This window comes from Solanum stenotomum, chromosome 6, assembly GCF_019186545.1.
Source record: "Solanum stenotomum isolate F172 chromosome 6, ASM1918654v1, whole genome shotgun sequence".
Classification (NCBI taxonomy): Eukaryota; Viridiplantae; Streptophyta; class Magnoliopsida; order Solanales; family Solanaceae; genus Solanum; species Solanum stenotomum.
In genome coordinates, this window is record NC_064287.1 from 49,474,164 (window position 1) to 49,497,274 (window position 23,111).

Genomic DNA, 23,111 nt, shown 5'->3' on the forward strand with positions numbered 1-23,111 from the left:
TTAAGACATAAATTAATGTTAGAAAACAACAAGCTTTAGATAATTAGTGGGCTCAAAGACACTAATAATCTTTTGTTAAAGTTAAAAATTTGAACAAACAAAGATTGGGACACTGCAAAGAGAATGTTTACCAAAAAAAAAATACAAGTGTTTAAAGAAGATGCTTTGCTCTACTTTAACATCATATTTGAGTGTATAAAAATTGATCCTATAACATGGACAACTTTTCTATATTCTCAAATCCTTAAAAATTACCACTCCTTTTTAACCCCCAAAAACCTTTAAAACAAATGTAAGCCACAAGATTACTGAATTTGATAGTGATATTACTTGAGTTTGTTAGGGAGTTGTCTATGTTATAGAAAGATATTCTTCGTCTCATTTTAACTGTCGTTTTAGCTGTTTTCACACCTGTTAAGAAACACAATAAATACAAAATATAGATTGTTAAGTTATTCTTATTTAATAAAAATAGATTGATTTCTTAGAGTATAGTTGAAAATAATTGTGAACTTTAGTGCCAACGAGGGTAACATTAGACCAAAAGTCTTAACATATGGCAAAATTGATCAATTTCGAATAATACACAAGTAAATTTGACCCTTTTAGCCTTTTTTTTATTATTATAAGAAGACTTGAGTTTAAATTATGAACTTAGTACAATATTACAAACTACATTTTTGTGGTTTCGAAAATCAGATAGTATTACTATATGTTGTAACATATAACTCTGCCAATTCATTTTGCTCAACTCGACTAATTCCACGGGATACCCTTAAATTGTTATTAGTCACTTACACTTGTTAGAAGTGATAAACAAATAATAATAACAATAAAATGATTTATCATTAATATTTGACTAAATAGATGAGTTCTATCATAGTTTTATGAACATATATATGTAATCCCGAAGATAGGAAGAGAATAATAAGACAATTCTTCATGGGCACAAGAAAGGTTAATCAAAAATGTCATACATAGATGTTAAATGATACGATTAATATACAACTTAGTGACACATAATTTTTTTAGTAAAAGATGAGACATGGTGATATTGTTCATAATACAGATACAAATCAAGCATAAGGCAGGATTTAGCTTCAAAATAAGAGATCAAGCGCGATCGTCTTATTGTTTAAACGTTATCCACTGAAGCAGGCGCTGCTGGTGTTGCTGGTGCAGCTGATGCTATGGTAAACTGTACACTTCTCGGCTGTCCAGAGTGTAACACAACTGCAAATTGTGTTGCTGCCAATGCTGCAGCTTCCTGCCCAACCAAACAATGAATACGAGTTTTTTACATCAGTTGTAGCTAAATATAGACGTGCACAGCACACTATCTCGAAAACAATTCATTGATGCGGGACTAGCAAAACTAACACCCACCTCTCTTTGCCTGCGCTGCTGCAAAATGCTGATGGCCCAGAGCATGATGTAGCAGGGTAAAAGAAAGCCAACTGCCCGAAGTAAGAAAAGCTGCAGAGATGGATCAGTTAGATCCACCGTTAAGAAGAAACCTTTTTAAAGAGAAATATAAAAATGGCAACCATATAGGTGTACAGCTAGCCAACTTACCGAAAAGAAAGCAGTTGGATCTTCATCATCTCCATCCGTTTCTGTCATTGGTAATGCATGGCGCAAGAGTAGAAGAGCCATCAACTGTCAATGAAAATTATCATTTAAGACTGGACAGTCATCAGATTGTGGGCAGAACGGGGAAGGGATAGACTAAGTATACAAGATGGTCCATATCATTGGAAATAAACAAGCTATGGTCACGAATCCTGGACATAAAGGAGAGACCAGTCGAGACAGATCACCAGAGATTGAGACGGCCAATCTTTTTGAAGTAATGGGGTTCAGGTATATAAAGCTTGAACAAGCAATACAGCACTCTGCATTTTGATTCGTATCTCTTCTCATTTCTTTTTCTAAACCAATTAAAATGTGAAATAACGAACTTCGGAAATAAAAAAAACATTTAACCAAAGTGGGAAAAAAGAAACATTTGTATCTGTAAAAACATTTTTTGTTCTTACATGCCTAAAATATCAGTTAGATAAACAAAACCCTGAATTGGATTAGTGTATTTTTTTAACTGAAATTCAACTTAAGGAGCATTTACCCACTGCTTGAAAGTGAACCAAAAAGTGAATGAGGCAATGACACAAATACTAGGTAAAGAGGCTCACAATGTTATCTTAGGAAATAAGTAAGTACAAGGGCTTACAATTAAAGCAGCAGATCGACAGAATGCTGCACCACTTGCATTTGCAGAATTGTAATCATCATATTCAGCTTCCAGAAGTTGGCGTTCAGCCTCTGCAATTGCCAAGACGCGAGGATCATGTAAATTCAAAGGAGTGCCAGAGATTTGCCATCCTCCCCTGCACCAAAATATGAAGGCTTAAAATTAGTTTAAAAGCTGTAAAAGTGTGTAGTTTACACCCTTGAGGCTTAGTGGTCAGTGAAGTGAGGGAGAACCATGAGGTCTCTATAGTTCAAATATCAGCAGAGACAACAAATAAACACTAGGCGATTTTTCTTTCATCTGCCCAAGCCTTGGTGGACAAAATTATCCTTGGGAGGTAAGCAGATACTTAGTGGAATTAGTCAAGGTGCACGCAAGCTGGCCCGGGCACCACCATCATAAAAAGAATGAAAATTGATCAAACCTCATGACTAATTCCACACCGACTAGCTAAAATCACAACCAAAGAGGTCAAAACATTAATCATGGCTTGTTTGAATCGAAAAGGTTACACAAAAAAAAAAAAATTACAACCACATTAGTGGTACATAAGCAAATGAAAGATGAACCAACTTAAGCTCACCCAATATCAATAATTGTCTCTTCAGCCACAGGTCGAGGAGGAACAGTGTAACCAGGCTGGTATTGCTGCATATTGCAATTGAAAATGAAACTTATCAGAAAGAAATCATCTAATGAGCATCAAGATTAAAGGGAAGAATTTCAAATGTATCAAACCCAGACTCTCGAGTTTCTCTGAGATCATCACGAGTCAAGCTATTTATTTTAGAGAAACATTGATTGTCAAAGCACTACGGAATGGGTGAATTCTCCAAGAGACAAATACATATCCAGACTTCATTGTCTTGAAAAAACAAACTAAGCTTGATAATACAGAATTAAGCAATTATAGGGCCAATATATATATTGATTTTAAAGTAAGGATTGTTCAGTTTTAAATTAAAATAGTCAACTTGCATAATCATCATGAATCGAGAGGAATGGATACAAAGGATCCGTTCTTTTTATATCAAAAGCCACCTTTGTGGTAGGGGGGGAGGGGGGTTAGGCATTGACACCTACCAGTTCATTCCTTCACAGAAGGAAAAAAAGATCCTGATAAGTATATTTAACTTGCATGATTANTGAGGTCTCTATAGTTCAAATATCAGCAGAGACAACAAATAAACACTAGGCGATTTTTCTTTCATCTGCCCAAGCCTTGGTGGACAAAATTATCCTTGGGAGGTAAGCAGATACTTAGTGGAATTAGTCAAGGTGCACGCAAGCTGGCCCGGGCACCACCATCATAAAAAGAATGAAAATTGATCAAACCTCATGACTAATTCCACACCGACTAGCTAAAATCACAACCAAAGAGGTCAAAACATTAATCATGGCTTGTTTGAATTGAAAAGGTTACAGAAAAAAAGAGAATTTACAACCAAATTAGTGGTATATAAACAAATGAAAGATGAACCAACTTAAACTCACCCAATATCAATAATTGTCTCCTCAGCCACAGGTCGAGGAGGAACAGTGTAACCAGGCTGGTATTGCTGCAAATTGCAATTGAAAATGAAACTAACCAGAAAAGAAATCATCTAATGAGCATCAAGATTAAAGGGAAGAATTTCAAATGTATCAGGCCCAGACTCTCAAGTTTCTCTGAAATCATCACGAGTCAAGCTATTTATTTAAGAGATATGTTGATTGTCAAAGCACTACGGAATAGGGCTAAGCAAGAGAGAGAGACAACTATAGGTGAATGCTCCAAGAGACAAATACATATCCAAACTTCATTGTCTCGAAAAAACAACTAAGCTTGATGATACAGAATTAAGCAATTATAGGGCCAATATATATTGATTTTAAAATAAGGATAGTTCAGTTTTAAACTAAAATAGTCAACTTGCATAATCATCATGAATGAGAGGGATGGATGCAAAGGATCTCATGGCAAGAAGATCCCTTATTTTTATATCAAAAACCACCTTTGTGGTAAGGGGGTTAGGCATTGACCCCTACCAGTTCATTCCTTCACAAAAGGGAAAAAAGATCCTTATAAATATATTTAACTTGCATTATTATTTTTAGGTTCAGTATTCACCACACCGGAAAGAAGGTGACAAAAGATATCTAACTATGCAACTTGAACAAAAGGATTGGTCGTGTAATTTCTCAAACTATGGGGAAGGGAAAGGTGAGTGCCACACACTAACTTTTTAAAGTGGTGGTGCCCAAGCCATCTTGCACACAATTTGACTAATCCACATAATACTCACTACACCCACTAGTACAGATGGAAATAAATCACTTAGCCTTTTTTGTCTCTGCTAGGATTTGAACTATGGTTGCAGTTTCATTGACTGCTGGGTCATATCCTTGAGTGCTGCCACATCATTTCTCAAATAGGAGTACCAGCAATTTATCCTTGTCCTTTCACACTAATGTGACACATGAAAGGACTATGTGACTTGTGTAAAATCAGCAAGCCAGACAACCGGGCCAATAATTCTCCACATATCATCTCATATGATTATGATCTAATCTCAATGGACTGTATATAACGTAAACCCATCTTACTTACCAAACTACTACTAAGGGTAATTCAAGAGGGGAAGAGAATCCTGTGATTTGAACTCAATGGCACAAGCAGGAGTACTCTCACATAGAATGGAGTGTCTTTTTTTGATAAGGTAGAATGGAGTGTCTTTCATCTTATAATACACAAGACAATATGGAAAGTTGGAAACCAACTGGGAGATAGACACATACCTGATGGCAAATCTCACAAGTAATATCCCCCTTCTCATTGCACCAGTGTTGAACACATGTTCGGTGTGTGTACTGCAGTAAATGTTTTCCACCAAAATAATTAGCAGAGACACAAATTGAAAGAAAACAAAGCAAGCAAGACAGAAAACAACAATTCTTAAGTTATCAGGCAATTAAAGAAAATCACATAACTTACTGTATAGTAAAATGGAAACAATGCAAGAAGAAAAGTGCAACCATCTATGCAATTAAAGTGAGAATAAGTAAAAAAAATTGAATTGTAAGCAGGAAAAAACTTTGATGAGGGTGAAGATGTATAAAAAGAAAGCAACTGCAACAGAGGAACAGCAGCGGCAAGGATATTACCTAAGTTGCTCAGACTCGGGTGCGAGTGTCCGATATGGGTGCGGGCCTAGAAGTCGGATCCTTCATGATCAAATTTTTAAGATTCGGGGATATGGATCCATGTATGGATACGGGTGCGGGGATTCGCCTAAAAATAATTAAAATATCTAAAAATAGAGTTATAAAACTTAAATAATGAGATATTATGTGGAGAACTTGAGGAGAATTGAGGAAGGAGATTAAAGGAAAAGGAGTGACATAGAAATTTATGTATAAAAGGTATTATTTTCTTCAATTTCACCTTAGCTTTTATATTGATTACAAAAATCATTAAAACTGTCCGGACTTTCCTCATCGATTTTGGTCAAAGTACCCAAAATCGGCTGACCAAATCGGACACGGATCCCACACCCACACCGATGTCGGGTCGACACGGGTGCAGCACCAAAAGTGAAGAGTCCTAGCAAATTAGGATATTACAGCTACAGCTCCATAAGCGCTGCTATGGAATCAAAGAGTTCCTGAAGTGAAACTAGAATGTGATATGACTATATCAGATAGCAGGATATATCCTGATTCCTGTTAACAGGAGTAAGGGTGGATAACCACAACTCAAGCGAAATCAAGCTTGCTTGAAAAAGGGGCTCGCAACGACAGTCTTGAAAAGAAGTACATGATACTGAGGTACCAAGAGAGTGAAAAAAGAGAAAAGAACAGAAAAACATCACCATCATCATGCAAAGCTACACACACACATCATAGCCCTCCTCTTACCATGGCATTCAAGATATCACCAAATCAGTATTGGTGATATCTACTTGCGCCAAACTAGTTGGGATTCACTTATCGAGTATCAATAATTTAAACAGTATCTAGGAGGTGAACGAACTGAACTCAAATGCAAGAACAAGTGCTTCCAATTTCAAGGCACATATGAAGAAAACAAAGAAAAGAAGAAAATCTAACCCCACATTTCCTTTTGTCCTGTAAACAATTTTCATATAACCATAAAATGATCAGATTCTCCTGCAAGTAAAACCAAACGAGAAAAAGATTTCACCTTGAGACTTCCACTGCAAGCACATGGGCTCTCCAACTTGTCCAAAGAATCCTCCTCCTGGCAAATCCTGCACTCTGCTTTACCAATTAACGGCACCTCCTCATCACCCTCCTCCTCCTCCTCCTCCTCCAGCACCTTCTTCTCATCTACAGCAATTGCCGACGAAGACCCCACCATTTCAGGATTCTTCCCATCCATAATCTCAGCTCCATTAGCCTTCACAAGACGATCCGTATGCACCACCAAACAATCTCCCATTCTAAAAACCCAGATAAAAAAAATAACACAATTCCTACACCAAATTTACCAATAATCACTTCCCAATTCAATAAACAACGAAAGTTAAGATCTTTCTTTAACATCAACTACTTCTTCTCAATTCAAACTAATCTAATTTCATTTCTTTCCAATGGTCACAAAAATTCACGAAACAACAAACCCTAAACACAAAATTGACCCATGAACCCAAAAATCTCGGCGACATCAAGATATTTCTCAAAATTCACAGCCTAAATTCAAATTAAACCAAAAAAAAGAGCAAAAAAAGGAATCATACCTGGGAAAATGAAGAAATTCAGGAAATGGAAAGAGAAAAAACCCAAAAAATACTGCGTATTTGTAGCGGAACAAATTGAACGGTGTTTGCTAATTATAGTATTTATCTTAGATTTGTCCGAAAAATATACCAAAATAGAACTAAGGAACCACTGAATTATCGCGGTTTGTTTGTTGTTTTCTGCACTTTTTTGGTTAAGCTTTCTTTTCTTCCTTGTTAAAAAAGAGAATTTGGGGATCTCTCTGTTTATCTTCGCTTTACAGGTTTTATATGCATCAACAGTATCGAAATTCCGTATTTTCACTAAGGGCTTGTTTGAAAGGCCACAATGGAATTGGGAATTGGTGTAATTGGTGTAATTACTCTNTTTCCTGTAACGGAAATGGAAAAAAAAATTAGTTTAATTTTTTATTTATTTTTAAAAAAAAACTATAATCCCATACGGGTATATTTAATCTTCCTCAAACATATTTTTTTGACTTTGTTTTTGTTTCAATGACTAATTTAGATTTATTATTTTGATGGTCAAATTTATTTTTGTTTCACTAATATTCTTGTAAAACTTATTATAGATGACCAATTTTTTTTTCTTCAAATACAAAAATTAAATTACAATATAGACAAAAAAAATAGTTTTAAATTTTTTTCTTTACACTAAGGAATGAAAGAAAAAAATAAAATAAGAATAAAAACTAAAATAATGAAAATCAAAGAAGTCAAAAAATAATTTATGTATGAAAAAAATTGAAATATACCTTGAACTTTGCTAGAAGAATCCTATATACCCCTAAATGATTTTTAAAAAATATAAGTTTAAAATTAATTTTTTCACTTCCGTTAAATAAAGGGTATATGTGAGTTCATTTTGTAACGGTAGAGGTATATGTGAGTCGTTTGTATAATGGTAAGGGTACATATGAACCAATTTCATAACGAAGGCATATCAGCTCAAAATAGCAAAATTAAAAGGTATATCAGACCCTTTTCTCATTTATATATATATTTTAATTTTTTATCGAGATATTAAAATGAACACCTTGCGATTCTAGATCCATCACTGTAGCATGAATACCATGTGTATGAGTATATACTGCATACGCATAATATATGTAAAAGTCTTTTTTTTTTATTTACAACGGCTCGTTTTGTCTGCCTTGGTTTTGGTGCTAGGCAGCTTCAAAAATTTTGGACTTTTTAATAAATAAATGAAGATAGTGATTGATCAATAGTGACTTTGACCTCCTTTTTAATAATGTTATATTTCAACGGCTTAGAATTTAATTGAGGAAAAGGGTAGCGTTGTCAAATTGTGGTCTTTTATGGGATGCTAAACTTTTTTTTCCCTTTTATATACGAATCAATCTAGATTGTATTGGGTGAGTGATGGGAACTTTAAATGTCTTTTTTTACTAGGTATATCGTAAAATTATCAACAAATCTAAGATCGCAAGGCCGAAAGGAGCAAATAAAGAGAGTATAGAAAGAATAGAGTCTTCACATAGTCCACGAGAGAACTTCTGACTTCATCAAAAGCTCGATTATTATGAATTCATTTCGGGAAATTCCATTTTAAAATATTTATCAAGAAGAGTTGAAATATAAAAAGAAAACCCACACGAGTTAAAAGAATACACCATATAGCATATATATCCCCACAATATTTGGGTTAGTTCTTAAGCTATTCCTATAAAAAGGAATGAAGTTCATTTGACATGAATCTTGTTGTTTTTCATTTTTATATCATATTTTGAAACGATTATATCTTATACCAAATTAATTATTTATCCAATCTTTCTTTTCAAAATTTGTCCCTAAAAATAATGAACCAGAAAGACACCTACCAATCATTTTATACTTTAAAGGCAAACAATGATTGATGGGCCACACACATCTTTAACTTATGGGTGTAAAAAAGAAAATTCAGTCACAACTTTGGAGCTATACAAAGTTGTTTTATAACAGTTTACAGTTTCAAAACTTAGATTTGTATATGAAATAACTCCTCAAGTTTGTAAAAATGCAAACTTTCGACTACCGTCTAAATAATGAATAGCAAGGGCAATATCAGCAGCATTCAATATGAGAGAGTCCAGCGATGAAGACGCGTAAAACTCTACATTACCATAAAGCTTAGCTTGTCAAATTGAACAAATTCAAATTATTTACCACCCATGAGAAATCTTTAGTTCTACACCATCCCCCCAGGGGATACAGGCAACTACTTTGTAAAGGAAATGTGTTAATGAGTAATGACTATAGTGTAAATGGTATCCTTGGTGAGCAACCAAACAAGACCAGCTCTTCTAAGTTTCTAGTATCTGCTTCCTCATACCGACTATAACATTCTTACCGGAAGCTTTTCTGCTTCATAACAATAAATAGAGACGCCTTCGTATCAACCTCACTTCAACAGTCCCATAAGATTGATCTGACCTCGCCCAAGTATAGCATCTTTAGCTCGGGGTACCAAGCAACAAAGTGTGCAGAGATTCTTGGATGAGGTAGTTGATGATCCACTTTGGTCCTTTCGCCTTATCCACAGATGCAGGAAAATGGCTTCTACTCCTATAAAACAATCTATGAACATCTACCAACACGTGTGACTATGTACTTTCCTTTCTCTAGATCATACACAGTCTTCAATTGTGGCTTTCTCCACTTTGACACATACCATGCGGTGAACATCACCAAAATGAAAAAGGCAAAGAAGAGAAGCAAAATGAGAGAGTCCTCACTGAACATATTTGCAAACCACCCAGAATGCTCTTTGTCCAACTCAGCTGTGCTCTGCAAGATGAATGCTCCCAATGCCCAATCAAGTGGAATGTTTTCAACTTGATTAGCATATCCAATCCTGCTCAAACATATACTTGAATTAAGTGGGATGGTAAAATATATATTAACTATATGTTCTTCCAACAGATTTGGAAGTAAAACGTATAAATTTTTATGCTTCACCGAAACTTCATTTCCTTTTAGTTTATCCTTTCTGTTGACCCCTACTTTTCTCTTCTCATCTATGTTTTTTTTTATGAAGTAAGATTCTCTTCTCATCTATGTTTTTCAGTAGATTTTAACTATTCCCTTTATGAAAGAAGAGACAAGCCTCGGGTAGAAGGGGGAACAGTAGATAAGATACTTAACCAAGACTACATCATTAAAACTTGGAAAGCTATGTGAAAAGCAAGCAGCACAGTGTTTAATCTTTCTTCTTAAGTCAAGAAGATAGCAGGAAGTATTAAAAAGGATATACAAAGAAGGAAATCAAAATCAATAAGTACCTATCATCGTCCAAAGCAATTCCAAGACTATCATGAAGTAATGCCAATATATACGCTGAAGAGAAGCAATAACGATGCAAGTCCTCCTCTTGAAGGGAGGGGTATTTGCTTTTCAAACTTGACCAGTCCTCTTCACAAAAACTTTTCCCAGCAGCCATAAGATCAGAAAGAAAAGCTTTTGGGGGCAAACCAAAAAACTGTTCAGAATACAAAAAAAAAAAACATCTTTTAGCCCATCAAAAAGCAAGATACAACCATAAATAACACAACAGAATGCCAACTTTATCAACACATAGGCATAATCACAAGATGAATGTGCACCCTGGAAGTATAGAAAAAATTTTCTGTAGCCAAAAAATTCCCCTGGAGCTTGGGCATAAATGTAGACCCAATGTAGCAGCTTTTATAAGGGCAACTCTCTGCATGATGTAAGAAGAAGAGCTTCATTAAGTAGTTTCAAATGAAAGGAATGTCTGGTCGAAAATAAGTTAAAGTTAACATTGCATATTTTCTATTACAGGTAAAAGGAAAAGCAAACCTTTGTCTTTCTGCAACAATGATAGTGAGGCAGACCTGCATTCTGAGAAGTTACCGCTGGGATAAAGAGACGATAGGTGCCTAGTCCTATCTGATAAACTACTGGGGGAGAGCTTCAATGACATTAAGTTGTGTGGGTATCCTCTAGGAGAACAAGGATCCATCAACTTAATTCTTTCAGGAGCTGCATTGATGGAAACAGAAAACAAATCTGTGAATATAAATTTGTACTTGCAGAACCATGAGAACTGATGCCTTATTTAATCCAACAAAAAAAAAAAGCATGAGAACTGATACATCAGTCTACCCAGGAAGAAAGATGCTAACTAAAGCAATACTACAACTGTAGCATTCCTCAAAAATGTCAATTGGATAATATAACAAATCACTTTCAAATGTTGAATGATTAAATAAAAAATGCATGTATCATTTACTTTAGTTTTTTCAATTCTTTTATTTATTTAATCCTTTTATTATATGCTTTTGGTTGTGGGGATGCAGTAGGGGTGGGATTCTGAATCAATGAGGAAACAGTATATTTAGCTATCCACAAATTTGGGTGTTTAGAAAAGTAAAAAGCTCAAGTTTACAATTTCACTAAATTACTTACGCAACTATCAAAAGCTCTAACACTTAAATCAAATCTCTGTGTTCATCTTGTGAAAGTCAGAAAAATAATGCAACAATAGAATCAATTAACATCACACCATGAAGTACTTGAAGTTCATATATAATTAAATGAAAAGAGATTCCACATTACCTTGATGGTGTCCCCTCGCAACAAGGGACTCCAGGAGTAAGTCAAATGCAACGTTCTGCAAAACATCAAAAGCGATGAAATCTTAACAGATATCTATAGATGTTTCACAGATAAAAGGGAAAGATGGACAAAAACCAGGTCAGGATACTCAAACTTGTCTTGCAAAACAACTTCAAAAAGTCCTTTAGATGCATATAAGTGATAAGAAGAGAACATCAAATTTAGTGTTACTAGAAATGCTTATTATTTAATTTCTGACTAATTCTGCAGCACAATCTTGATTATCTACTTTTTTGTATTTTAAATAACCAAGAAATTTTTTAGGGCCAGCTAGAGCACGGTTTTAAATTCAGGAATAATGAGTCTGCCCCTCTACCCTTCTCTACGTAAATACCAAGTTCTAGTCTGAGGCTGGACTTGTACTAGTGATGTGCGGCTAATCCACAAATCACACACCTCACTCTTACACTAGATCAAACACCTGTGAGATGTTGAGTCCTGAGGACAGAAGTGCTCCTAATAACATCGAATTATCAGCTACCAATTTCACAACGTTTAGCATGCAGTGCAGAATACAGTAGCATATTTGATCATGTAGTTACCAGCCACGCTAAAGTTCAGAGAATAAAAGGATAAAGGAAAATTTTGCACTGATCATGATTAATAACTAACAAGGAAATAAAGGTTACCTGACCAAATTGAAGCAAGCTATGACTGTAGATCCTGTAGGTAAAGTTCCTGAATTTAATGGTACGAGAATATTCTGGGGGCATAGGCTCGTTAGAAACAAAAGTTACCTGAATAGATCAGACAGCAAAAGTTATAGTAACATTCATGCTCTTATCCTGGAGTTACTTCATGCAAACTGAAAAATAATTTCAAATGCAGAGAAAACACAAGAAAGACTATTGGTTGTGCAATTAATTTTTTCTGTGAGCTTTAGTGTGATTACTGACACTCTATTTAAAAGAAAATGACAAGAGTGCCAGGAATACAATAAGCCTAAAACATCCCCAGAGTGATGAAAAATTGATATTTCAAAATGATGAGATCAACCTGCGCAGATGCACCACCAAGTTCAATTATCCCAGTTGTTTGCAAAGGATCACTACCAAGAGTACCAAGGGCATAATTAGCAATAACCCAGGCATATAAACCCTCATCAGATCCTACAATCAATAAAAAATATGATATTAATTTTGTTAACATGAAGCAACAGTTGTACTCTACAATGAAGTGTTTGCATACTTTCAACCAAGAGGTTCACAGGTATACAGAAGTTAAAATGTCATTACGGCATACATCATGGGAAAAGTTAATGTGACAAGAGGGGCAGATTCTAGCATTTCCCTCAAACCTTATTAGGCAACTAGCAATTGTCAGAGACTACAAATATTTATAAAGAAAATGGGAGTGCATGGCAACTTAAATCAACACAAAGTCAGATGTAGAGAACCAGAATATTCTCTTACCATCAGAAATACCTACACGATCTACAGTCATAGAACCGGAATATTCTCTTACCATCAGAAACTTTACCTACAGGATCTACAGTCATAGCTTGCTTCAATCTGGCTTCAGTGTACTACCATTTTGGTTTTAGTGTCAAAAGGATTGGAGCTATATTCTTTAGTTCAGAAAAATCAAATGGGTATTACTATAACCAATCAATGTTCGCAACTCAAACAAAAAAGACTATATATCAATAAACAAAGTAGGTTAAATTCTAAACTTGATGAGGGCAGTTGTTTTCCGTTCTAATTCACCACTCAAAGGACTTCTTTTTAAGAACAAACTAGCGTTCCACTGATCATTGATTTCCAAATTTAAAATTTGAATTTGGCACTCTAAGGACTTATAGTCATTAAGCTTTTTTTTTTTTATGAAGTAAGATGTTGTATTAGAACGGCATCAAGGAGATGCAAGACTTATAGTCATTAAGCCTTTAATTAGTAATTACATTTTTTAGCCTGGCCTTCAACCTACCACTACCACAAGCTTCCTCTTTTATCCGTGCTATATGCTTTACGAAGTCATATGGACAGAGTTATATAACTACATCACAAAGACATAAATAAAGTGTCAAAAACTATAGGGAAAACCAATAAAAATGTCAACTGTAACTCAAAGACAGCAACTTTCAAATTGAATTGATCAAAAAGATGCAAAACAACTCAACATGGGACAACCAACAGAAGTGAAATGCAAACACATTCCTCATACCTGAAATAACAGAAGCCCAATCATCCATAAACTTTAAACCCGAATCCCTCAGTACCCCTCGACACACTTCTAAAATCTTTTCCTGTACACCCGAATCTAATAACCTCATTCCAGCAGTAGCCATCAACCTAATCTCTGTCGAACTCCAATATTCCTGAGGTACATTTTGCTTACCAAACTCCACCAACTTCCCCACTGATTCACTCGCCATCTCCGGTTCTTCAGCATAAGCCGATAACCCCGGATTCACCCTCATCGAAACCAAACCCTTATCCCCAAAATCATACACCGGTACCCCATTCCTAACCTCATACTCAAACACATGAATCCTCGTCCCTGTACTTCCTCCATCAATCACAATCCCATATTTCCTCTTCACAGAAAACCTAACATGACTCGAAAACACAAAAACATAACATAAAAAAGCAATAACAAACACTATCGAAGTGTAACAAAAGATTCTCGATTTCGATTTAGAACTATTCCGATTAGGACTCCGATGAGAAGATCTACTTGGTCGGTATTGCAATTTAGCCGATTCCATTGTCTGACTCTTGTTATCAACACGATTTATTTTACGGGCATTGGATCGGCGCATCAAAAATTAAAATATGTTAACCATATGATTGAACGATTGCGATGATGAAATCAATAGCAATTTTAGGGGTTTTTTGTGATCGGAGATTGAGAGGGCTTCTCCGATTAACGCCCTCTCTTCTCTCCGGCGAACGGTTTTTTTTGTTTCTCTCTGGTGCCGGTTCAATTGGTTCCGGTAATATGACGCTGGAGGAGTTTGTTTCAGAGATGTGAGGTTGTGGAGAAGAAAATGGAAAAAAAAGTAAACTGAATTGACTTCTTCTTCTTTTTATTCTTTTTTGGGTGAAATAGAATTGACTTCTACAAAATCTTTTCCATAAAATCATATTTGTCTTCTTTTTTTTTTGTTATTTTTTACAATTTTATCAATCTATTTATTATTAATATTAAAAAAGATTGTGATATAACTTAATTGCATTTCTCTAATATAATATTATTGTTTAGTTAAATATGTTAATGAATTTTATTGAGACATTTAACTCACGAGTTCATTTCAATTGAGCACTTGAATTCATGATAAAAATGTTTCTGTTAGCACTGATTCAAAAAAAATTTAAAACTTTATATGTGGTTTCAAGTATTTATTATGTGGATAAGTTAATTACTTAAATATATATTATATTTAATAGTTATATGTATTAATCTCAATAGAGAGCAAAACTTGAAGCATGTAATTGAGAAAGACTCAAAGAAATTGAATCTAAGAAGAAATAGAAGTGTTCCAATTCAAGTTGAGGGGAAATGTTAAAATATATTTAGAGATATTTTATAATAATTACTTTTTTTTGTTTTAGGATTTATATTAATGTAGAATATTTTATTTACTTAGAAAAATTCTATAGAATATTTACTTTCATTGGAAGTTTAGGATATATATATTTGTTTTCCTTTTAGGTTAGGATGTACAAGAAAAATAATATATATCCTATTTTGATGTCATGCAAGAGATAATACAATAAATTTATCATCATTTTAGCTTAGCTATTTTAGTTTCGATCTCAAAAAGTCGATTTCACATCTGATCATGTTAAAGTTATGATCAATGCATCACTTAAGGCCAAATAACTATAATTTGTCTCTACACTATTACTTGGACTTGTCCATTGGGGTGAAATATGCCACGATGAGATTAATTGCAATGGCCCTGATCACTAAGCAAATGACAAGCTCTTACAAAAACTTCTATTTTATGATGGCTAAGATAAATGGTGTAATTGGACTTTAATCAAAGCAAATCATTTGTTTGTATTCACACTTTGAGTTTATGCATGTCTTCATTATGATATTTTAGGATAAATTTTATTTTCCTCATAAAAATAATAACTTATTCTCGATCAGATATATTGCAATTAATCATATTTGTGTCATATATTTATACATATATAAGTAAATTTGGTATGATTGTTCATCTTTATAAAATTGAAAAGCTACATAATTATTTGATATAGTTTTGGTAAACTAAAAATACCATTAACAAACAAAAGGGTCATTACATTTATAGAGCACCTAAATTCATAGCCACCTTCTAAGAAGGTTCTATGTCTTTTGGACAAGAAACTAGTTACATGAGAAAATGTTGAATCAACCTACTAAATCTATGAGCTTTCTTAGATCCTCTGAACAACTCTATAAATTTTGTTTTTATTTGTGCAACTACTATCTCACTATTAATAATTGTGCCTCTATAAACTATGGCACTTCAAACTACGGCAACCACTTCTTTATAGAATATTGGTCACGACCAGAGTGAATTAGAGTATACTTCCTTATCATATTGTTATTCAGTGCATATAGCTTTTTCACGTACCAGTCTAGAGCCTGAATATATTAATATAGTTATAAATTTATATAAATAAACTTATCATTTTACTAAAATAAATCTAATAATTTTTTTTTAAAAAAAAAGGTTTATACGACGGGAATATAAATTTACAAAAACGAACCTTTAATAGTGAGGCAATCGTAATATGGGTAAATATACCTTCCTTGAGGTTGAGTAGCAAAGTAGGCAATTGAAATCTTTTTTCACTTTATTTATCTTTTGGTTTTCATTTTCACTTTCGGTTGTGGCACTTTGACTATAGTAATAGCTATCTATTGTTAGTTACATCATCTTAATAAATACTCTATTTGGTATAAAATATTTCACTTTTTGAGAAGTTAAATTACATGAGTTCAACAAATACTTTAAAATGTACTTTCTTTTTAATTATATTTATATGATAAATTGTAATAAATAGTACTTCTTTTTGGCATAGTTTTTGAGTATCGAAATTATAATTTTTTAAATATTGAATTAATCTAGTTTGATTTATCTTCAAAAATTAGTAAAGCTAACTCTCGAAAAGTGAAATATGACAACTAATATGAAACGAAAAGAGTGCAAGAGGTGTGTCTTTCATGTGAGTATTCAACCATTCAAATTGTTAAATATATGCTAACACTATATTCACATTTGTGTTAAGACGGAGGAACGGATTATAAAGTGAGAATAAACCTTTTTTAGTAGGCGTTTGGCCATGCGATACCATATCACGATATGGTATCGTGAGATTGAATCAGCATTTGGACATGCGATTTTACGCTGATTCCATCTCATGATTTCATATTCTCCAAAAATCATCATATGGAATTATATGGAAATTTCATATCATGATTTGAGATATTTTAATACAAAAATTGATCCAGGAGTTTACATTTTGTTAAAACAACCCCACATTTATATCTACTAACCATTTATTTCATATGTAAATAAAATTTATAATCACATCATTACTTTTTAAAATTTATTATTCTCACCAATTTATAGTCACTTTAACTCACACCAACCGATTGCTGAGTAATAAATTTATTTCATGGCCTTAATAAGTGCACATTTATATTTTAGGTGTAAGTTATTAGTATTTAGTTACATATTTCCTATCAACTTTGTTTAAAGAGATAATATTTATTTTATGACTATGCATTGTCTTAGAAACACTATTTTTATTACTCTTACAAACATTATTATTATGAAGTGCATTCTATAATGCGTCCAATTTATTTTATGTTCACTAAACTAATATTGATGTATTTTTTATTTGATATGATTGTGTTGGTGCGATTGATGGAACATATATAGAAGGGGGGGTTCTTAAAGCGGTGCAATAAGCATATCGTAATCGCAAAGGAAGAACATCACAAAATGTCTTATGTGCTTGTGATTTTGATATGTGATTTACCTTTGTTGCTGCTGGTTGGGAAGGTACTGCATATGATAGTAAAGTACTTGAGAATGCACTTGTTGAACCAACGTCACAATTTCCATTTCCGCCATATGGTAACTTTAAATTACATCCTTAGAATAAATATTATTTATTTACACAAAGATGTCTCATTTACGTCACATATGTTTTTAGTAATTCTTTATAAAATGTGTTGCTGGTAGATAAATATTATGTTGTTGATGTTGGTTTCCAAAACACAAAAGGATTTTTAGCTCCATACAAAGGACTACGCTATCATTTGCAAAATTACCGAGGAAGTGAAAGAGAGCCTCAAAATTCCAAAGAACTGTTTAATTAATTATAGGCATTCATCTCTGCGCAATGTGATTGAACGGACTTTTGGAGCTTGGAAAAATAGATTTAGAATACTGAAACAAGGCATGAACCATTATGATATTGATACACAAGTGAAAATTGTCATAACTTGTGCAGTGTTACATAATTATTTGCGAGAATACCAAAGTACTAATGAAATATTTATGGTCTATAAGCATGAAAATATAATTGCAAATGATATTGACCAACAAATGGCTCAAAGTAACAATGTTGGTTCGTCTTCTCGGTCACATGATTGAGAAATCCAAGTTCAACGTGAGGAAATTGTCCGTACTATGTGAAAGGATTATATTAAAGACTAGTACACTACAATTTATGATCAATTTTTTTAAATTAAATTAAAGTTAGATGAAACAATTACTTAAGTGGAGAACAAATAATTTGTAATAATTTATTATGCAATTTTATAAATTTTGTTTATTTGATAAGATTGAATAAACAATTGGGGCTAATGTAATAGTTTTACAACTTATGAGATTTTTATGTTTATAAGAAAATATACAACAAAAAAAATTTCATATCGCATATTCAAACAAAACTTCAATTTCATCTCATGATATCATATCGCATGACCAAACGAGCCCTTAATAAGATGAAAATTTAGATAAACAACGAACTGAGCTAGGCGCTAAAATTTCAACATACATAAGTTAATTTTCTTCAAAAAGTAAAAAAGTACTAATTATGTTTGGTGTTAAATACTGAATGGTGCATCAATTTCTTGCTGGCCATTCATTTCTACCTTCTTTGTCTACAATACTATACAAACCAATCAACAATGGCAGCTCTCAAATCCATAAACTCCGTTACATCTCCAGCAAGAATTACCAAGCTAACATTTTTACCAACCCCCACATGGTTTCAACCCAAACCCATCTTCCAACAAGTCAAAACCAAAAGAATTAGACTATTTCCAGCTCAATCCAGTTCAAAACCAAACACAAATCAAGGAAATGCAGCAGATGGATCCTTGTTAAATGACCCAATTTCAAGAATCCAACCACAACCCACTTCAAATCAACCTCCATCTCCTTCAATTTCATCGTTTTCGCAGGGTTTAGTTTTTGATTTAGGGCAAAAAGATTCTTGGGATAGCTCTGAAATTGGTTCACCTGTAGTGAAAAGATACCTTAGTGATGATGAAGAGAGATGGTACATGTGGTACCATGGGAGGGGTAGTAATGGTAAAGAGTCAATTGGTTTAGCTGTTTCTAGTAATGGGGTTCATTGGGAAAGGGGTGAAATTGTGTTGAATTGTGGTGATAATTGGTGGGGTTTTGATACACAAAGTATTAGGCCAAGTGAGGTTGTGATTATGTCAAGTGCTAAAGTAAGAGCTAATAGCTCTGTTTATTGGCTTTACTATACTGGTTTTGGTTCTGAAAAGATTGAAACTTTAGAAGATTCAGATATACCGCGATTTGGGAATGGAGATGGAGAGATTTATAAGTCGTTGCCCGGATTAGCAATGAGCCAAGATGGTAGGCATTGGGCAAGAATTGAAGGGGAACATCATTCTGGTGCCTTATTTGATGTTGGTTTAGATGGTGAATGGGATTCTTTGTTTATAGGTTCACCAAAGGTAGTTTACCATAGTAATGGCGATTTAAGAATGTATTACCATTCATATGACGTCGAAAAAGGGTGTTTTGCAATTGGGATAGCAAGGTCAAGAGATGGAATGAAATGGTTAAAGCTAGGGAAGATTATAGGAGGAGGAGGAGGTATTGGTGGTTTTGATGAACTAGGAGTGTTGAATCCACATGTTATACGAAATCGAAAAGATGGGAAATATTTGATGGTTTATGAAGGTGTAGATGGAAATGGGAGGAGGAGTATAGGGATGGCAATATCTTCTGATGGATTAAAGGGATGGAGAAGAGTTGAAGAAAATGATCCATTGTTGAAGAGATGTGAAGAAGGGGGGTGGGATAGTGAAGGGGTGGGATCACCATATCTTGTTGAAATGGATGGAGATGATCAAGATCATGAATGGAGATTGTATTATAGAGGGATTGGGAAAGATGGAAGAAGTGGTATTGGGATGGCAATGTCTCAAGGAAATGAATTCAAGAGTTTTCAAAGGTGGAAAGGGTTTCATTTGTAATGCATGTAATAGCATTACAATGTGAGTAGTCAATATGCCTTGTTTGTAGTTTCCCTCCTTCTTTTGTGGTCAGATTAGTTTGCGTCATCTCGATTATCTCAATGGTATATGTTTCTTTCTCTTTAATACAGATATTGAGTAACTCTAATCTTCAAAACTAGAGCAAATGAGAAGAAATGACTTGGGAGGCGTTTGGTTATAATTTGAAGTTTTGATTTGATGTCAATGTTAGTTTATGAAATGTGAACAAACTTTCAAGTTTGATTTCGAATCATGATTTAAATTACAAATTCACCAAGAAGTGGGATTTTAAATTTCAAGTTGTATAATTATATATACATAATATATATATATATATATATATATTTTTTTTTTTTTTTTTAACAATTATTTACAAAAAATGCAACATTCTGAATAAAAAGAATAATAAGGTATGATGCGTCTTTTATTTGTCCCAGCAATATCGATAGCTTATGTATTATTCAGTTTATGATGTTTAGTACACTGGATTAGCTAACAATATAAGTAAGAAGTAAAACATAATTGGAATTTGGGTATAAGAATTATATGATCCAAAATGACGTGAAGATAATTCATTTCCTTTTACATAAATTCACGTCATTTCCCTCTTTTTTGAATGAACGCTTTTTTTATTTTTGTGTATGATTAAAAATCGAAGAACCAAATCAAATCGATAAATATATATTATATTTGATTTTATTTGAATTTTATAATTTTAAAACTACCTAAATTAATTTGATTTTAATTTTGATCAATAACTAATCCAAATCGCCCTGTTACACCCCAAATTATATGGCGTGTTTCTCTTGTGCCTTGTAATTATACTCATATAAATATTTAAAATTTATTTTAATCATGAATTTTTTTTTTAAAATAATCTTAACTTTATATCGAATCAAACAATATTACATAAATTAATGCGAAGGAAGCATAAGATTATCATTTTCAAATGGGCCTCCTTGAATGGACTCCACTCCAAATGAAATCATCATAATATAAGACATCTTGGTTACCCTTTAGTTTTAGTTGGACCGTTCAAATCATATTCAAGCTCAATAAACTATATTAATAGGAATATTTGTACTTTATTAACAAAACATAACAACATTTAGCTAATTACAGCAAAATAATAACAATATTTGTAGTTGGTGACGGGTATGGTGTATTTGGAGGTGGTCCGATGGTGGAATAATACATTGAACCGTATATCGAATGTATATTAATTGTATATCATATGTATAAGTTTTTGGGTGTGATGAGTGTATGTTTGGTGTATATTTTATATGTATGGCAGGTGTACGTGATTGTATTATCTTATGTATCACTGTATACATACAACATCGTTGCATCGTTATTTGATTTAATTTATTAGTTTGAAGTTTTTCAAGTGAAATTGATTCAATGTTGAAGTGCAATGAACTCTTAACATTTCAATTCTTGTAGCGATTCTCTATGTTTTGGTGGACGAAGTTATCTAATGCTTGTGCTAGTCATGAGAGATAGAAAAGATACTCGATCAATAGAACATTGAAAGTGTGCATAAACTACACAAATACCACTTTTACGATGAAAATATATATGTTGCGTTCATCATGCCTCCTCCAATCATGACATAGTAATGTTTTAAACTATTGGCCCTTGCTTTAACGGTATATACACCTAGAAATTAGGATGTCAATGGGGAGGTGCGGGGCAGGGCAGGGCAGGTTGAACTTAATCCGCAAATTTTTTAATTTGCTTCGCCCCGCATAACATTTTTTTTATTTTCAACCCGCCCCACATAGATCGGCTCCGTATAATTTTTTTAATATTTTTCTTTTTCTAGTTAAGTTTGATACTAAGAATAAACTTCATAAAATAAATTCATTTTTTCATTAAGTTGTATTAATTTAATAAGATAGTGACTTAAAATTTTATTTTTTTATTGGTCAATTAGGAAACATGTAAGAAATTAAATTATTTTTTATTGAACCATTTTCATTTACTATCTTGAATATTTTAGTAGCTTTAAAGAAATTATCTTAATAAATAATGCTCTATCACTCTTATAACATGTAAAAAATTAAAATTAAGTTTAAACTCACATAAAATCACATATACCCACAATCCATCCTGCCCCGCATTAGTTTTTAAAAAACCCACTTCAACCCACCACACATCCCACCCTCCCCGCACAACCTTAAGTCAGTCCCACCCCGTATAGCTTTAAACCCGCCCACCCCACACTCGTCCCGCCCCATTGCCATCCGTACCTAAAAACATCAATAGTATAAACAAGGCATAAATTATTAAATAATTGTTTTATTTGCTTAATTTTTTGTAGACAAAATTAATTATCTGATATCTATATTGATGAGAAGTAGCAGATACACGAGAGTTGACCTTAATTCATGAGATGTTTGCATAGATATTTTATCAGTATGTACACCTCCAGTGCCATACCAATCCCTGTTCTTCCAATTATTATTATTTTTTCAACTTTTTTTTTTTATATTCATGAGATGGAATTAAAAATTTTAAGTCAATGGATTCTAAATTCCAGGAAATAACTTATTAATGGTTTGAGATAGATTATTTACTCTTATAATTAAGTGAAGTCTTTAATACAAAATAATATAAGTTTGAGCTAAAATTATTGTGTTCTGTCGAGCTCGTAACTAATGTTGTTGATATGTCCTTGGTTATAACATAGTATTAAAAGTGCATACATGCAACTTATAAGTACATAGTATGTATGTATGTATATATATCAATTTTTTTTGAGTATCTCATAAAGTGTTCTTTATCCGCATTGAAGCTCAATTAATCTGAATTCGCATTACGTATGACCCATTTTAAAAATGTTCTCCTTATCAAGGATTTTTCTATATCTACAAGATGAATCGAAACCTCTCATAAAGGGAGGAGCACTTCATCACACATCAACTTGATTTATTGAAAAAAAAAACAGGAGGATCTTTTTTTGAAAAAAAAAGTATTCAAACATTAAATCA

The 23,111-nt window shown here is 33.2% G+C and overlaps 3 protein-coding genes across 4 annotated transcripts; 1 reads left to right on the forward strand and 2 right to left on the reverse strand.

Annotated features, from left to right (window-relative positions):
- Positions 1 to 953: 953 nt before the first annotated feature.
- On the reverse strand, positions 954 to 7,236 carry LOC125868094 (uncharacterized). 2 transcript variants are annotated; one of them, XM_049548697.1, is made up of 8 exons: positions 6,991 to 7,236; positions 6,435 to 6,726; positions 5,030 to 5,101; positions 2,835 to 2,899; positions 2,231 to 2,387; positions 1,576 to 1,659; positions 1,387 to 1,476; positions 954 to 1,267 (listed from the first exon to the last, which is right to left on the reverse strand). In XM_049548697.1, exons 2-8 carry the CDS (start codon positions 6,690 to 6,692, stop codon positions 1,136 to 1,138), a joined length of 858 nt encoding a protein of 285 aa, XP_049404654.1. In that variant the 5' UTR covers positions 6,693 to 6,726; positions 6,991 to 7,236; the 3' UTR covers positions 954 to 1,135. The 2 variants fall into 2 exon arrangements, with proteins under 2 accessions (XP_049404654.1, XP_049404653.1); XM_049548696.1 differs by lacking the exon at positions 2,835 to 2,899 and adding an exon at positions 3,746 to 3,810 and having other exon boundaries at positions 6,991 to 7,235.
- A 1,850-nt stretch (positions 7,237 to 9,086) lies between these two features.
- On the reverse strand, positions 9,087 to 14,626 carry LOC125866998 (probable apyrase 6). Its single transcript, XM_049547409.1, has 8 exons — positions 13,792 to 14,626; positions 12,625 to 12,737; positions 12,258 to 12,365; positions 11,569 to 11,623; positions 10,810 to 10,992; positions 10,593 to 10,690; positions 10,272 to 10,468; positions 9,087 to 9,844 (listed from the first exon to the last, which is right to left on the reverse strand). Exons 1-8 carry the CDS (start codon positions 14,387 to 14,389, stop codon positions 9,568 to 9,570), a joined length of 1,629 nt encoding a protein of 542 aa, XP_049403366.1. The 5' UTR covers positions 14,390 to 14,626; the 3' UTR covers positions 9,087 to 9,567.
- Positions 14,627 to 18,719: 4,093 nt separating this feature from the next.
- On the forward strand, positions 18,720 to 20,250 carry LOC125869076 (uncharacterized). Its single transcript, XM_049549640.1, has one exon. The coding sequence runs from the start codon at positions 18,769 to 18,771 to the stop codon at positions 20,095 to 20,097; it is 1,329 nt and encodes a 442-aa protein (XP_049405597.1). The 5' UTR covers positions 18,720 to 18,768; the 3' UTR covers positions 20,098 to 20,250.
- Positions 20,251 to 23,111: the final 2,861 nt, after the last annotated feature.

What these genes read in the sequence shown, in the direction of transcription:
- LOC125868094 (XM_049548697.1), bottom strand. Translation starts at nt 6,692, where the DNA reads ATGGGAGATTGTTTGGTGGTGCATACGGATCGTCTTGTGAAGGCTAAT. An exon ending in CTTGCAGTGGAAGTCTCAAG is followed by an intron (nt 5,102 to 6,434) that starts GTGAAATCTTTT and finishes CATTTACTGCAG; the next exon opens with TACACACACCGAACATGTGT. An exon ending in AGCAGCGCAGGCAAAGAGAG is followed by an intron (nt 1,268 to 1,386) that starts GTGGGTGTTAGT and finishes TTGGTTGGGCAG; the next exon opens with GAAGCTGCAGCATTGGCAGC.
- LOC125866998 (XM_049547409.1), bottom strand. Translation starts at nt 14,389, where the DNA reads ATGCGCCGATCCAATGCCCGTAAAATAAATCGTGTTGATAACAAGAGT. An exon ending in ATTGTTGCAGAAAGACAAAG is followed by an intron (nt 10,691 to 10,809) that starts GTTTGCTTTTCC and finishes TACATCATGCAG; the next exon opens with AGAGTTGCCCTTATAAAAGC. An exon ending in ATTTTTTCTATACTTCCAGG is followed by an intron (nt 10,469 to 10,592) that starts GTGCACATTCAT and finishes TATTCTGAACAG; the next exon opens with TTTTTTGGTTTGCCCCCAAA.
- LOC125869076 (XM_049549640.1), top strand. Translation starts at nt 18,769, where the DNA reads ATGGCAGCTCTCAAATCCATAAACTCCGTTACATCTCCAGCAAGAATT.